The sequence below is a fragment of the Rhinoderma darwinii genome, chromosome 10 (assembly GCF_050947455.1).
Source record: "Rhinoderma darwinii isolate aRhiDar2 chromosome 10, aRhiDar2.hap1, whole genome shotgun sequence".
Taxonomy (NCBI): Eukaryota; Metazoa; Chordata; class Amphibia; order Anura; family Rhinodermatidae; genus Rhinoderma; species Rhinoderma darwinii.
Genome location: NC_134696.1, coordinates 83,917,246 through 83,935,152, shown reverse-complemented (window position 1 = coordinate 83,935,152; position 17,907 = coordinate 83,917,246). Strand labels below are relative to the sequence as shown.

Sequence of the window (17,907 nt, the reverse complement as noted above, 5' to 3'; positions counted from 1 at the left end):
TATTGAGCACATCGAGTAATCATCCACAGTGCAGATAGAACAGATTTGTCAGTAACCAGGCTTTGTATGCCTGTATTTAATGGCCAACGCACCTGTGAAACCCACACTTCAATTCTCATCTACTTAACTGAAAAACCCTTTGGCAATTAGAATTTATTACCACAGAGATTCACGGATTATGCATAAGAGTAGTGGAGGGATCTGGCTGCGGACCATACTAATAGAAATTGTCTGAGGACAGGGTAATCTTTAACAGCACCACTGAGACCCCGCTCCCCACAGAACAGGATAATAGAGGGACAGCTGTATCTGCCAGCGAATTGGTAAACTAGCAATCCCAGGGTTCTATGCCTTTCCTGATGGAGGCACCATGGTAAGTCAGATAGCTGTGAGGCCCAGTAATACAATTTGCAAATAGCCACGCCACTCCACCTGTCTCCCAGGATCTATATAGGTGCTGTGTCGCTAGTCTTGGCCTCTTATTAGCCAAAATAAAAGAAGCGATTATTCACTGTAACTTGTGGAAGAAGTGAGTAGGTACATATTCATATGGGGCTCACAGGGCATGCAAGGTAAGCCTGTTCTTAGGATCGGTGGGGACCCCAGCATTCGGACCCCCACTGAACAGATATTTATCACCTATTCTGTGGATTGTTGTAAAATATTGATTATAGGACTATAGTAAAAACCCTTAACCCGTTAATGACCATCCTATTTTAAACCTTAAAGAGGCTCTGTCACCAGATTTTGCAACCCCTATCTGCTATTGCAGCAGATAGGCGCTGCAATGTAGATTACAGTAACGTTTTTATTTTTAAAAAACGAGCATTTTTGGCCAAGTTATGACCATTTTCGTATTTATGCAAATGAGGCTTGCAAAAGTACAACTGGGCGTGTTGAAAAGTAAAAGTACAACTGGGCGTGTATTATGTGCGTACATCGGGGCGTGTTTACTACTTTTACTAGCTGGGCGTTGTGTATAGAAGTATCATCCACTTCTCTTCAGAACGCCCAGCTTCTGGCAGTGCAGATCTGTGACGTCACTCACAGGTCCTGCATCGTGTCGGCACCAGAGGCTACAGTTGATTCTGCAGCAGCATCAGCATTTGCAGGTAAGTAGCTACATCGACTTACCTGCAAACGCCGATGCTGCTGCAGAATCATCTGTAGCCTCTGGTGCCGATGTGTCCTCGCTCGTCTGACACGATGCAGGACCTGTGAGTGACGACACAGCGTGATCTCTTGAGAACACGGCTGTGTCTGCACTGCCAGAAGCTGGGCGTTCTGAAGAGAAGTGGATGATACTTCTATACACAACGCCCAGCTAGTAAAAGTAGTAAACACGCCCCGATGTACGCACATAATACACGCCTAGTTGTACTTTTACTTTTCAACACGCCCAGTTGTACTTTTGCAAGCCTCATTTGCATAAATACGAAAATGGTCATAACTTGGCCAAAAATGCTCGTTTTTTAAAAATAAAAACGTTACTGTAATCTACATTGCAGCGCCGATCTGCTGCAATAGCAGATAGGGGTTGCAAAATCTGGTGACAGAGCCTCTTTAATGACCAAGCTATTTTTTACGTTTGTCCATCGTCGTGTTTCAAGAGCTTTAACTTTTTTATTTTTGCGTCGATATAGCTGTATAAGTTCTTGTTTTTTGCGGGACAAGTTGTGTTTTTTAATTGCAACATTTTGGGGTACAAATAATTTATTGATTAAGTTTTATAAACTTTTTTTTTTGGGCGGGGGGAATAGAAAAAAACAGAAAATTTGCCACTTTTTTTGTGTGTCCTAAATCTACGCCGTTTACCGTGTGGTATAAATAACACAATAACTTTATTCAGCGGGTTGTTACGATTGCAACGATACCAAATTTGTATCTATTTTTTTATGTTTTACTACTTTTACACAGTAAACACACTTGTTTTTTTAAAATGATATGATTTTGTGTCTCCATTTTTGAAGAGCCATAACTTTTTTTTTTATTTTTCCGCCGATGCAGCTATATGGGCTTTTTTTTTGCGGGACGACTTGTTGTTTTTATTGGTACCATTTTGAAGTAGATGCAACTTTTTGATCACTTTTTATCACATTAGGATTCACAGAAAACAGCAATTTTTGCATTGTTTTTTATTTCATTTTTTTACGGCGTTCACCGTGCGGGTTAAGTAATATAATGGCTTTATAGTTGGGGACGTTACGGACGTGGCGATACCAAATATGTGTAACTTTTTTAACCCCTTCCCGCTCCTTGACGTACTATTACGTCATGGCAGCTGTATCGTTCGCGCTCCATGCCGTAATAGTACGTCTCGGGAGTAACGGCCGTTTCGGCCGTCCTCCCGACACATACAGGAGCTGTGACGCTGCTGTCTTGTACAGCAGCTGTCACAGCTCCTACAGCGGGGACCGATCGCTGTGTCCCCGCTGATTAACCCCTTAAAAGCCGCGTTCTATAGAGATCGCGGCTTTTTAGGGGTTAAGCTGCCATCGCCGGCCTGCTACGCGATAGCGGCCGGCGATGGTGACTATGGCAACCGGACACCAAACAATGGCGTCCGGCTATGCCATAGACGGAAGCCTAGTGGGTCCTGACAACGTCAGGACCCACTATGCTTGCTGTCAGTGAGTAGCTGACAGTTCTAATACACTGCACTACGCATGTAGTGCAGTGTATTAGAATAGCGATCAGGGCCTCCTGCCCTCATGTCCCCTAGTGGGACAAAGTAATAAAGTGAAAAAAAAGTTAAAAAAAGATGTGTAAAAATTAGAAAATAAAAGATTTAAAAGTAATAAAAGTAAAAATCCCCCCTTTTCCCTTATCAGTCCTTTATTATTAATAAAAATATATAAACAAACAAATAAACTATACATAATTGGTATCGCCGCGTCCGTAACGGCCTGAACTACAAAAATATTTCATTATTTATCCCGCACGGTGAACGCCGTAAAATAAAATAATAATAAACCGAACCACAATCACAATTCTTTGGTCACTTCACCTCCCAAAAAATTGAATAAAAAGAGATCAAAAAGTCGCATGTACCGAAAAATGGTACTGATCAAAACTACAGTTCGTTACGCAAAAAATAAGTCCTCGCACGGCTTTATTGATTGAAAAATAAAAAAGTTCTGGCTCTTAGAATATGGTAACACAAAAAGTGAATGATTGTTTACAAAACGTATTTTATTGTGCAAACGCCATAAGACATAAAAAAAACCTATAAACATCTGGTATCGCCGTAATCGTATCGCCCCGCAGAACAAAGTGAATATGTCATTTATAGCGCACGGTGAACGCTGTAAAAAAAAAAGTATACAAAAACAATAGTAGAATTGCTGTTTTTTAGTCACCACGCCACCTAAAAATAGAATAAAAACTGATCAAAAAGCCGCATGCACCCCAAGAAAACTACAATGGATTCCTCAAGGGGTCTAGTTTCCAAATTGGGGTCACTTTTGGGGGGTTCCCAATGTTTTGGCACCACAAGACCTCTTCAAACCGGACATAGTGCCTAATAAAAAAGAGGCCTCAAAATCCACTAGGTCCTCCTTTGCTTCGGAGGCCGGTGCTTCAGTCCATTACCGCCCAAGGGCCACATGTGGGATATTTCTCTAAACTGCAGAATCTGGGCAATACGTATTAAGTTGCGTTTCACTGATAAATCCTTTTGTGTTATAAAAAAAATGGTATAAAGAGGATTTTCTGTCAAAAAAAAAATGTAAATTTCACCTCTACTTTGCTCTAAATTTTTGTGAAACACCTAAAGGGTTCATAAACTTTCTACATGCTGTTGTGAATACTTTGAGGGGTCTAGTTTCTAAAATGGGGTATTTGATAGGGGTTTCTAATATATGGGCCCCTCAAAGCAACTTCAGAACTGAACTGGAACCTAAAAAAATTAATAAATGAGGCAATACTTCGCTTCTTACATTATACTGATAATGAGCCTTGCCCACCCCGAGATTACCCCAGTTTTGACCGTTTGTCTAAACGGAGACCCCTATTAGACCGTTCCAGTGCCCGGTTTTCCCAAGCATACACCCCCGAGAAGTGTATTTCTATTGATGAGTCCCTGGTACATTTTAAAGGGAGGGTTCAATTCCGCGAGTACCTGCCGGGTAAGAGGGCAAGGTATGGCGTGAAGATGTATAAGCTGTGAGAGTGCATCAGGGTATACCTACAGGTTTAGGATATATGAAGGAAAGGCCACCCCCAAACCAGACTGCATCCTGGACTACAATAGGTACATGGGAGTGATGGACTTGTAAGATCAAGCCCTGAAGCCCTACAGCGCCATGCGGTGTGGTATAAGAAGCTGGCCGGGCACATCATACAGATGGCTTTGTACAATGCGTACGTGCTACGTCGATGTGCAGGCCAGACGGGAACTTTCCTGGAATTTCAAGAGGTGATTATCAAGAACCTAATCTTTAGGGACCAAGAAGGGGGGGCACCCAGTACTTCTGGAAGCGGGGCCACACACATCGTACCTGGGCAACACTTTCCAGGGGAAGTTCCCCAAACTGGCAAGAAGGGAAAAAGTCAAAAGAGGTGCAAAGTCTGCTATAAGAGGGGGATAAGGGAGGACACAATATATCAATGTGACACGTGTCCCGAATAACCAGAGCTCTGTATGAAAGTGTTTTAAAATTTATCATACATCCCTTGGTTTATAATTTACCCCAATTTTACTTACCCTGATGCACTCCGCACAGCTTATCCCCCCTCGTCTTTCCCCTCTGGGCCCTGCTGTGTGTCCAGGCAGCTGATAACAGCCACATGTAGGGTATTGCCATACCCGGGAGAACCCACATTACAGTTTATGGGGTGTAGGTCTCCGGTCAAAATGGTCACTACACCTCTAGATGAATGCCTTAAGGGTGTAGTTTTTAAAACGGGGTCACTTCTTGCGGGTTTCAACTGTACTGGTACCTCAGGGGCTTCTGCATACATGACTTCGCACTAGAAAATCCCGAGTAGGCCAGATGGTGGTCCTTTCCTTCTGAGCCCTCCCATGGGCCCAAACGGCAGTTTATCACAACAAATGGGGTATTGCGGCACTCAGAACAAATTGTGCAACAGAATGGGGTATTTTGTTTCTTGTGAAAATAAGAAATTTTCAGCCAAAACTACATATTATTTGACAAAAATAATTTTGTTTTCATTCCCAGCCCAATTCAAATAAGTTCTGTGAAGAAACTATGGGGTCTAAATGGTCACATTACCCATAAATGAATTCCTTGAGGGGTGTAGTTTCCAAAATGGGGTCACTTCTGGTGGGTTTCCATTGCTTTGATACCTCTGGGGCTCTGCAAATGCGACATGGCACACGAAAACCAAACCAGCAAAATCTGTACTCCAAAGAACACACAGCGCTCCTTCCCTTCTGAGGCCTCCCATGGGCCCAAACGGCAGTTTATTGCCACAAATGGGGTATTGATGCACTCAGGAGAAATTGGGCAACAAAATTGAGTATTTTGTTCCCTGTGAAAATAAGAAATTTAGGTAAAAAATTACATCTTATTGGAAAAAATGACATTTTTTTAATGTCACAGCCCAATTGAAATAGGTGCTGTGAAAAAACTGTGCGGTCAAAATGCTAACAACAACCATAAATGAATTCCTTGAGGGGTGTAGTTTCCAAAATGGGGTCACTTTTGGTGGGTTTCCATTGCTTTGATACCTCTGAGGCTCTGCAAATGCGACATGGCACCCGAAAACCAATCCAACAAAATCTGGACTCCAACAAACATATAGCGCTCCTTTCCTTCTGAGCCCTCCCATGGGCCCAAACGGCAGTTTATCACCACAAATGGGGTACTGCCACACTAAGGACAAATTGGGCAACAAAATGGGGTATTTTGTTCCCTGTGAAAATAAGAAATTTTGATCACAAATGACATTTTATTGGAAAAAATGACATTTTTTTCATTTCAGAGCCCAATTCAAATACGTGCTGTGAAAAAAATGTGCGGTCAAAATGGTAACAACAACCCTAAATGAATTCCTTGAGGGGTGTAGTTTACAAAATGGGGTCACTATTGGGGGATTCCTACTGTTTTGACACCTCAACACCTCTTCAAACCTGGCATGCTGCCTAAAATATATTCTAATAAAAAAGAGGACTCAAAATGCACTAGGTGCTTCTTTGCTTCTAGGGCTTGTCTTTTAGTCCACGAGCGCAGTAGGGCCACATGTGGGACATTTCTAAAAACGGCAGAATCTGGACAATACATATATAGTAGTGTTTCTCTGGTAAAACCTTCTTTGTTACAGAAAAAAAAATGAATAAAATTGAAATTCAGCAAGAAAAATGAAATTTGCAAATTTCACCTCCACTTTGCTTTAATTCCTGTGAAATGCCTGAAGAGTTAAAAAACTTTATAACTGCTGTTTTGAATACTTTGAGGGGTCTAGTTTTTAAAATGGGGTGTTTTATCAGGGTTTCTAATACATAGGCCCCACAAAGCCACTTCAGAACTCAAGAGGTACCTTAAAAAAAAGGCTTTTGAAATTTTCTTAAAAATATGAGAAATTGCTGGTTATGTTCTAAGCCTTGTAACGTCCAAGAAAAATAAAAGAATGTTCAAAAAACGATGCCAATCTAAAGTAGACATATGGGAAATGTGAACTAGTAACTATTTTGGGTGGTATAACCGTCTGTTTTACAAGCAGATGCATTTAAATTCTGAAAAATGCAATTTTTTCAAAATTTTCTCTAAATTTTGCAATTTTTCACCAATAAACACTGAATATATCGACCAAATTTTACCACGAACATGAAGCCCAATGTGTCACGAGAAAACAATCTCAGAATCGCTTGGGTAGGTTTAAGCATTCCGACGTTATTACCACATAAAGTGAAATATGTCAGATTTGAAAAATGGGCTCTGAGCCTTAAGGCCAAAACTAGGCTGCGTCCTTAAGGGGTTAAAAAACATTTTGTTTTTGTTTTTTTTATAATAAAGCATTTTGTAAGGGGAAAAAGTGGGTTTTTCATTATTATTTTTTTTACCTTTTTTTAATTAACTTTATTAAACTTTTTTTTTACTTTTCTACTATTCCCACTATACTGGACTTTACTATGCGATCATCCGATCGCTTTTATAATACACTGGAATACTTTTGTATTGCAGTGTATTACTGCCTGTCCGTTTATTGGCCTAGCAGGCATTCACTACAGACAGACCTGGGCCTGTTAGGCCCTCGGCTGGAAAACATGACACACGGCGATCTTATTGCCAGATGCCGGTGCGATGAGAGAGGGAGCTCCCTCCCTCTCTCCAAAACTACTCAGATTCGGCGCTCGCTATTGAGCGCCGCATCTGAGGTGTTAAACGGGCGAGATTGATACTGATATCGATCTCACCTGTTAGAGCAGAGATGCCCCCAGCCCTCAGTTACCTCTGGTAGCTGAGAGCAGGTAGAGTTAACCGCTCCCTGCTCGGTTTATTTATTCTGATGCAGCGCCGTGAAAAAGCTACTGCATCAGAATAAAGCCCATTAGTGGCCGCTGTGAAAAGGCGTATTGGCGGTCACTAAAAGGTTAAACTCTTCGGACAAGGACTTCGGCCAATATTTTTATATCTACTTATAAGAGGGGCGGTACGACTCGCATTGAGCGAGGTCTTTACCCGGTTTAGGAATAACTACAATTCTGGCCTTGTTATCCAGCTAGCATCTGGGAGTCAAAGTTTGCCGCTTAGGTTTTATGAAACTCATCCAGCAGTCCATCGGTATCCGGAGATATCTCACTTGCACTGACGTCAGAGCATAACTGGAAGTGTGTCGTGAGGTGGATGTGTAGAGGGAACTGGGAACTCAATATTTTGGTCACTACTGTGGACACCAAATCCACTGTAGCTTGGTGAGCCAAAAGTGTACCTCATCGGTTTCCGTGTTCATAGTATCCCTGCCTAAGGAAAAATGGACTACGTTTAGCTTAATCAGCCATAAGATCGGAATAGGCCCTCTGCTTTAGTTGCCAAGCTAGTTTGGACTCAGGATGGATTCCAGATGCCTGCAGAGTGTCCGGTGTGTTATTAGTTTAGTTAGATTGTGTTTGTCTATAATTGTGACTTCGATAACAATCAGACCACATTTTATTAGTAGTCAATGCAGAATTCTAGTCAGAGGGTTCACTTTTTCTTGCAACTGTAGACCAGGTAGTGAGAAGATGTCCCAAATTTAACACAGAAGTTCATGCTGTATGATAATTTGGAGCATCTTGCTATACATGTTATACACTTTTCCCTTCCTTATATCACTTCTTGGTTGGCTTAGTATACAGCAGTTTTTTGTGCCAAAATGTTTGAAAATTTTGGCTCACGACATTAAAGCCATGACCTTTTCCGCTAGACTAGATCCCCTCAGCTATTCCTCCCGACCCCTCCTCCCCCCCCCCCATCTCAATAAAGACTATCTTCTTGCAAACAAAAGGATCATACATGTTCAAATTCAACATGCCCAGCAATTCTTTCTACAGACGTCTTTCGTTGGAGGAGAGTTGGGATACCACTATACACATAAGATCGGCTAATCTCGATGATCGGTGGGCTCGGCCGACATACATCTGTTAGGAAACGTCTGTCCCTTTTAAGATTCCCATGACTACTAGTCTAGCTTCTGGGCGGCTCCGGTTTTAGTTGCAGAATCAGATTGAAGGGTGGAGTATTTAAGTCTGGGTTAGTTCTGTCTTCTTTTCTTGTGATTCTCCTTGTTTGCATGTGTTTGATCAAGCTCCTGATTATACCCTGTGCCTTTGACTGTTTGGACTTTTGGAACTGGACCTCGGCTTGTCTCTGGATTTCCCCTTTGCTTATTATTGATTTGGAGATACTGCTCCCGGCTGGTTTTGACCTCGGCAATTCCTGATATCCTCTTTCTTTGTGATTTGGGCTTTCTGTTTTCCCTCTGGCTGTCATATCTGTTCTGGTATTGCCTGCATTGCACCTCTTGTCCAACACCATACTTTGTTAAAGCAAACTGGGTTCTGTGCAGCCAATTCCAACCTGCCTTGCGGTGGGCTCTGGTGAAGGCCATGGAGTAACCGTAGACTTTGCTGATCAGAGTTGTGATGGATTTGAGGTAGCTGATTTACTTGCACGCTTGTTCCAGACAGTCTCCAGCTGCCTTTGGGGAATCGCTCACCTAGCGATCCCGTCAACTTTCACTCTCTGAATTGCTCAACTAGTGATTTCAGAACATCTAATGTGTATGGCCACTTCAAGAAACACATGCACTCAGCCTTTAATAGATCTGTGTTGTACAGATCCGTAATATGGAGCTCATAGCCTGCTTTAGTGTGCCTCCAATTTTATACTGTGGATTGCTCTATCACATGCCATATTACTCAGGTATTCTCCCATGGATGCATTGCTCATGGGGGCACCATACAGCAGCACATAAAGTAGCTATGGGTCCGTAATACTGACCTGTTGGAACTCAGTCCGCTGCCGTACATGGTCTGTCCAACACATTGGAAAAACACACCGATATGAGAACATGCAAACTCCATGTAGCTGCTGGTAGGATTTGTACCGAGACATTCATTTTTTTCAAGTGAACAGTACAAACCAAAGAGCCCCTATGCCACCTTTACTCTATTCAGCACACAAAACGGCACCATCCTTTATAACGTTGTGTATTTATGCCAGCCGAGTGATTTACGTCCCCATTATGTTTTATCACTCTAACTTTCAGGTGTTTGGATCATGTCTTGGCTTGTGCTTGTCCAGTGATTTAAAATCCCTCTCTGTTGTTACTGAGCTTGCAACGAACACAACTCCTGAGATCACCTATTTCCAAGTGAGTGAGCGTATTCTGTACAATAAGGACAAGGCACCGTCCGCTCTTGCTCTTGTTCACTAAATCATTTTATTTCTTTTATAGCTGGATACTAGCTTACTGTCTGACTATTTACCTGAGGTCACCCGAATGGCAAGAAAGTTTACCCACATTTCAACTCTTCTTCAGGTGGGTTATTCTAAGTAGCCTTCTTAGCCATTGATATTTGACAAAATTTTGGGTGCACTTCAAAAGTATAATTTTTGTTTCTCTTTTGTGAGGGAGGAATTTTTTCATTTCCGGTCTGTGATATCCACAAGTAGCGAAGGGGCTGCAAGTCTGTGAACACATACGTACCGCTACTGAAACTCCACTGACACTACTGCGCTGTAACTGGCAAATAGAATTATTAATGCAATAATGAAATATACAAAAATGAATATTTTAATAAAATACACTATTTGGCCAAAAGTATGTGGACATCTGACCATCACGCCTATATAAATTTGCTAGACATCCTTTTTTTAAATTTAATATGAAGTTGAACCCCAGCTGTAACAGCCTCCACTCTTCTGGGAAGGCTTTCCACGAGTTTTTGGAGTGTGTTTGTAGAAATTTTTCCCATTCAGCCAAAAGAGCGTTTGTGAGGTCAGACACTGATGTTGGAGGAGAGGGTCCTGGCTCGCATTGAACGTTCTAAGTCATCCCAAAGGTGTTGGTGACGGGGCGTGGCCTAGCAGCAGATGTAAGAGGAAGTGTGTGGCTGGAGCTCCTGCTGTGTCCATCCTGAAAGTACTGATTATCCCTGATTTACTCGGTAATATTCACCGATTGGGAGGCTGGAGGAGTCGGTACCGCTTAATACAGCTGCAATGACCCGTTCTAAGAAACAAAAAACGCCGCCGGCGAGTCCAGGGCCGAGAAGACAAGATGGCGCCGAGGAGACTGAATGCAGGAGCAGGCACATGCGGTCTGAAGCAGCAGACAGGCTGGAGAGATTTGCAAGAACCCCTCGTGCGAGCGGATCTGCAGCAGGCAAGACGCCGGTGGCTGGCAGTGGGAAGGCAGACAGCATGGCCTCGGGCTCCAGATACTCCGTGCTGGGAAAGGACACGGTGAGTGAGGAGGAGGAAGAGATGGGGAGTCAGCGGCGGGACAGGCGTGTTGAGGAAGATGGAGGCAGAACGCATAGCAGGAGAGACCAGGTGAAGGAGCCTTCCCTCACAGACATACTTGCTGCGGTGAAGCAGAACTCCTCGATATTATCTATGCTGACTGGGCAGATGGGAAGCCTGAAGGAGGATATTCTGCTGTTACGCAATGATTTACAAAAAGTGGCAGAAAGAACCACAGTTATTGAGGGGAGAGTGTCTGAAGTGGATGATGTCCTGCCGGAGCTCAGGCGGGATGTGCAGTCTTAGTCCTTGGCGGTGGTAGCCCTGCAGGCTAAGGCGGATGACTTGGAAAATCGGTTACGCAAAAACAACGTGCAGTTGGTAGGAGTTCCGGAAAAAACGGAGGGCAATAACTCGGATTAGTTTTTTGAAAAATGGCTGCTGGAGCAGTTTGGCCGGGAAGAGCTGTCTCCTTTATATGCTGTTGAAAGAGCGCACAGAGTACCTACCAGACCGGGACCAAGGAAGGCAAGGGAACGGCAGGATATCTCCATCAATGGCGCCAAAATAACCTTTTATCCGGATTTCTCTGCGGAAGTACAGAAGAAGCGGCTGCAATATTGGGACGTAAAGAAACGTCTGAGGAACTTGTCCATACCATACTCCATGATGTATCCGGCTAAATTGCGGGTGGTTGCATTTGGGACTGCTTCATTCTTTAAGAACCCCAATGAGGCTGCCAGATGGCTGGATAGCAATGAGGCACGGCTGCGGAGACCGGCTGGAGAAGAAAGCCCGCCTGGGCGGTGAAGTCTGGAGCCATGTTGGCGTTTGCGGGACTATAGCACATTATATGTTCTTATGCAGTTCTCCGAAGTGTGTGAACACCCTTGTCTGAAACACAGCAGGGTGGTATCCTTTTAACAGAGTGGCCGCACTTGATGGCAATGTTATTGTGGGATTGTTACTGGGTACCTAATGTATCTGTAAACTCTGCTGATTGTGTGGGATTGTTTATTACATACGAATAGCAGTGGGAGCCAGAGCTCACTGGAAGTGGTGAGAAAGTTAAATGGTTCAAAGGGAGATGCCAATAGGGCATGTCAAAAGTTCGCACTATGGTGCGTTTCTGCTGGATAGGAGAGACAGTACATGTCGCTCTGACCCTTTTCGGAGGGGAGGTTTTGTTGGGGGGGGAGGGGAGGAGGGAGGGAACGCACGGCCTAATATCTTGACTGGAGCAGGATGGAATAGTAACAAATTTCTCAAAGATATGGCGCCTGATGGGATCGGTTAAATGTCTATCCTGGAATGTCCGGGGAATACGGGAAGCTAGGAAACGACAGGCAATCTTTAACTGGGTTAAACCGCAAAATGCCCTGATAGTGGGGCTGCAAGAAACGCATCTGACTAGAGAATCTGTGTCCTTATTGCAGAGAGTGTGGATCGCACATGGGTTTCACTCCTTTCATACGACTTATTCCAGGGGGGTGAGTTTGCTGATACACAGAAGTCTTCCCTTTGTCTGTCACTCGTCTTTCTCTGATGAGGAGGGGAGGTATGTGGGAGTGCACTGTACTATATATCACTGGGAGTGTATTCTAGTAGTGCTGTATATCCCTCCGCCTTATTCTAGCATTGTACTTAAACGAGTTACGGAGAAACTCTCCAGGTGGCCTGAGGTACCGCTAATCGTGATGGGGGATTTTAATGCAGTGATGTCTGAAGGGTTGGATAGGTTTCATAGGGGAGGAGGAGGCCAAAGGGGTGAGCTGACTGCCTTTGGAAGATTAATGGAAGAATTGGGCTTGCTGGATATTTGGAGAGATAAACATCCAGGGGTGAGGCAGTACTCGTGTGCATCGTCCACATTTCAGTCTCTTTCACGAATAGACTTGGTAGCATGCTCAGCTTCAGCAGTGCCATTCATAGCGCAAATTGAATACCTACAGAGGGCGTTGTCAGACCACTCTCCGATGGCGGTGACGCTGGATGTGGGTGTAAGGCCTACCAGGAACCCCGGGAATTGGAAGATGAATGCGTTTTGGCTAAGATTGATGGATGGCGGGGAAATACGGGACTTGATAAAAGAATATTTCAATTTTAATACTGAGTCAGTGCCGCGAGGGGTGTTATGGGACGCCATGAAAGCCTGGTTGAGAGGAGTATTCATTCAACATATTAAACGAATAAAAACTAAATCTAGGCAATTGGGAGAAAGTTTAGAGGATCGGGTGACAGAAACAGAAGGGAGACATGTAGAAGAGGGATCCGAGGAGACACTTAGACATTGGGTGGAGGAACAGACGTTGTTAAAAAATCACCAACTAACAATGGCGGATAATAAACGATTATTCCTAAAACAGAAATATTATGAAGAAGGGGAAACGGCGGGGAGACTACTCGCTAGGATGGCAAAGCCGCATGGGAGTAATAATTTCATTCATGGCCTTAGGGGGGAGGGTGGAGACAGACACGGGGCAAATCTTGCAAATATTTCAGCGGTTTTATACTGACCTATATACAGCCAAAGTGCATTACGACACACAGCAACTGGACGAGTACCTGGGAAACATTAATTTGCCTACCTTGGGCCGGGAGGACCGTGAAAGCTTGGAGGCACCTATTTCACTGGAGGAGTTGGAACAGGCGATAAGGGATATGGCAAATGAGAAAGCTCCGGGTTCAGATGGGTTACCGGGGGAAATCTATAAGGAATATGGGACGGAATTAGCGCCACAATACCTGAGTACTTTGCAGGATAGCTTTGACAGAGGTAAAATACCAGACTCCCTATATGAGGCGACGATAGTGGTTCTCCCAAAAGAGGGGAAAGACAGTCAATTACCGGAGTCCTACAGACCAATATCCTTGTTGACTTCGGATGTCAAGATTTTGGCAAAGATATTGGCGCTGCGGCTGAATAGGGTGGTACAGCATGTTGTGCATGAAGACCAAGCGGGGTTCATGCCCTCCAAAATCGACGGCTGTCAACCTCAGGCGGCTGTTTTTAAATCTTCAGGCGACACCGGATGATCAAGGAGGAAGGGCAGTGCTAACGTTAGACGCCGCAAAAGCGTTCGATTGTGTAGAATGGTGGTACCTATGGCGGGTAATAGAAAAGATGGGATTCGGCCCTAACTTCGTGAAATGGGTACAGTTGCTGTATGTGGCCCCTACAGCCCGCATACGGGTGAATGGTGCAATGTCCGAGAGATTTTCACTGGCCCGGGGTACGCGCCAGGGGTGCCCACTGTCACCATTGCTGTTCGCCTTGGCGATAGAGCCACTGGCGTGCCTCATAAGACAGGAGGAGCGCATAAGAGGCTTGCATTATGGGGAAATGGAGGAAAAAATTTCACTATATGCAGACGATATTTTAATATATATGACGGACACTGAGAACACTCAAGGTAGTAATGGATACGATCACAAGGTTTGGGGAGTTCTCGGGATTAAATATTAACTGGACCAAGTCTGCTCTGATGCCACTTGACACAGTGAATATTGTAGATACTGGAGGGGGACCCCGGATTCCGATAGTCTCTGAATTTACGTACCTAGGGGTTAAGGTGACGACTAGGGTCCAAGACTATATGTCTTTGAATGTTTTACCACTGCTGCTCAAGGTGAAACATAAGGTAGATGCCTGGAATAGGCTCCCGCTCTCTGCTCTGGGGAGGACTAATCTAATCAAGATGATCCCTATGCCTAAAGTCTTATATATTCTTCATAACTCCCCAGTATGGATACCTAAGCAATGGTTCAGACGATTGCACAATCTCTTTCGGGATCTGGTCTGGAAAAAAGGGGTTCCAAGGATTAAATTGGAGAAACTGCAATTGCCTAAAGACGAAAGGGGGGTCGCGCTGCCAAATGCCTGGATATATTATCTGGCTGCCCAGAGCCAACAGTTTAAGGGGTGGGAGGACACAGACATGGGGCTCCAGCGCACGTTTATTGTCATATTTGGGGGGAGGACTCAACCCACTAGAGGGTCTGGAAGCACATACCTTTAAGAGATTGGCAAGGGCTAAACCGACATTACTCCTGATACATAAAATATGGTGGCAATGCAAACAGATCCTGGGAGTGGGAATGTGTACCAAATATACTCCACTATGGCATAATCCGGACTTGTGGGAACTATACCAATTAGAGGGCATGCAAAAATGGGAATCGGCAGGGGTTAGGCGATTACAACACCTGTATGATGTTAATGTGCTGAGATCATTTCAGCAGTTGAAAGACTTATTTCCACTGGAGCACAATATGTTTTACCAATATTTGCAGATCCGTCATGCCCTACAGGCGCAGGCTCGTGTAGTGGACCTGACGGTCTGTTCTCTTGGGGTCCTAGAGTATGTGGGACGGGCTGACACGACCAAAGGCCTGATCTCAATGGCGTACAGGAGCTTACTGTCCAAACACCTGGGAAACCCGATGGTGCTGGTAAAAGCGAAATGGGAACAGGATGTCGGTCCATTGACCGAGGAGGAGTGGGAGGAGATATTAGCGTCCACATGTCACTTATCACTCAGTCTGGCGCAGAGGAGATCACAACTCTTCCTGATACATACAGTGGAGGAAATAAGTATTTGATCCCTTGTTTATTTTGCCCACTGTCAAAGTCATGAACAGTCTAGAATTTTTAGGCTAGGTTAATTTTACCAGTGAGAGATAGATTATATAAAAAAAAAATAAAGAAAATCACATAGTCAAAATTATATATATTTATTTGCATTGTGCACAGAGAAATAAGTATTTGATCCCCTACCAACCATTAAGAGTTCAGCCTCCTCCAGACCAGTTACACGCACCAAATCAACTTGGTGCCTGCATTAAAGACAGCTGTCTTACATGGTCACCTGTATAAAAGACTCCTGTCCACAGACTCAATTAATCAGTCTGACTCTAACCTCTACAACATGGGCAAGACCAAAGAGCTTTCTAAGGATGTCAGGGACAAGATCATAGACCTGCACAAGGCTGGAATGGGCTACAAAACCATAAGTAAGACGCTGGGTGAGAAGGAGACAACTGTTGCTGCAATAGTAAGAAAATGGAAGACATACAAAATGACTGTCAATCGACATCGATCTGGGGCTCCATGCAAAATCTCACCTCGTGGGGTATCCTTGATCCTGAGGAAGGTGAGAGCTCAGCCGAAAACTACACGGGGGGAACTTGTTAATGATCTCAAGGCAGCTGGGACCACAGTCACCAAGAAAACCATTGGTAACACATTACGCCGTAATGGATTAAAATCCTGCAGTGCCCGCAAGGTCCCCCTGCTCAAGAAGGCACATGTACAGGCCCGTCTGAAGTTTGCAAATGAACATCTGGATGATTCGGAGAGTGATTGGGAGAAGGTGCTGTGGTCAGATGAGACTAAAATTGAGCTCTTTGGCATTAACTCAACTCGCCGTGTTTGGAGGAAGAGAAATGCTGCCTATGACCCAAAGAACACCGTCCCCACTGTCAAGCATGGAGGTGGAAACATTATGTTTTGGGGGTGTTTCTCTGCTAAGGGCACAGGACTACTTCACCGCATCAATGGGAGAATGGCTGGAGCCATGTACCGTCAAATCCTGAGTGACAAAATACTTCCCTCCACCAGGACATTAAAAATGGCTCGTGGCTGGGTCTTCCAGCACAACAATGACCCGAAACATACAGCCAAGGCAACAAAGGAGTGGCTCAAAAAGAAGCACATTAAGGTCATGGAGTGGCCTAGCCAGTCTCCAGATCTTAATCCCATCGAAAACTTATGGAGGGAGCTGAAGATCCGAGTTGCCAAGCGACAGCCTCGAAATCTTAATGATTTACAGATGATCTGCAAAGAGGAGTGGGCCAAAATTCCATCTAACATGTGTGCAAACCTCATCATCAACTACAAAAAAACATCTGACTGCTGTGCTTGCCAACAAGGGTTTTGCCACCAAGTATTAAGTCTTGTTTGCCAAAGGGATCAAATACTTATTTCTCTGTGCACAATGCAAATAAATATATATAATTTTGACAATGTGATTTTCTGTTTTTTTTTTCATATAATCTATCTCTCACTGGTAAAATTAACCTAGCCTAAAAATTCTAGACTGTACATGTCTTTGACAGTGGGCAAACTTACAAAATCAGCAAGGGATCAAATACTTATTTCCTTCACTGTAGAGTGTACCGCACCCCGTGGGTATTAAAACAGATGGGTATTAGAGCGGATGCTAAATGTCCTAGGTGCACGGAGGAGAAGGCGGACATATTGCATATGTTTTGGTCATGTGAGGCCCTGGGGACCCTATGGGGGGAAATATCGGACCTGATAAAGCAGGTGTATGGTCGGGAATTGGCGGCAGACCCTAAAGTTATGTTGTTGGAAGCGGTGGGAGAATTGGAGAGTGACAGAATGGCAAGTCTGGCAATTGCAAAAATATTATATCAAACGAGGAAATGCATTGCTAAACACTGGCTGGACGCGGAGCCACCAGGGATGAGGGAAATTGTAGGAATGTTGAATTATAATATCCTGATGGAGCATAAGATATATTCGAAAAGGGGCACGGAAGGAAAATTTGATAAACAATGGAGCAGATGGTTGGCCTGTCCGGAGGTGCTGTCACCTGAACTGAGTAGACGAAGGGCGAGAGTCGTCTGAGGAATTGGAGGTGATAGAGTTTGGAGCAAAGAAGGGGTGGTGGGGAAACTTGATAAGAGAAATGAGCTCTGGCCAGGAACGGTACTAGAAACAATAGGTGGAGATATGGTGGGGGGCTGTGCGGGGGGGGGGGGGAGGGGGGATGTTGGGGTTTTTCTGATATGCTGTAATTATTGTATACGATGTTGGAAAATTTAAATGTGAATGTTAATGTGTTATTTCATTTCTGTGTTCGTGTCAATAAAATTGGATTGATTTAAAAAAAAAAGGTGTTGGTGACTTTGAGGTCAGGGCTCCGTGCGGGCCACTCAAGTTCTTCCACATCAAACACGTCACAACATGCAT

The 17,907-nt window shown here is 44.1% G+C and overlaps 1 protein-coding gene across 3 annotated transcripts in view; it reads left to right on the top strand.

Annotated features, from left to right (window-relative positions):
* Positions 1-17,907, top strand: part of ANAPC4 (anaphase promoting complex subunit 4) — a 113,843-nt gene that overhangs the window by 64,777 nt on the left and 31,159 nt on the right. For all 3 annotated transcript variants that reach the window (XM_075840141.1, XM_075840142.1, XM_075840143.1), the window contains 2 exons: positions 9,712-9,816; positions 9,901-9,984. In XM_075840141.1, the coding sequence (XP_075696256.1) occupies positions 9,712-9,816; positions 9,901-9,984 (189 nt within the window). The remainder of the gene's footprint in view (positions 1-9,711; positions 9,817-9,900; positions 9,985-17,907) is intronic.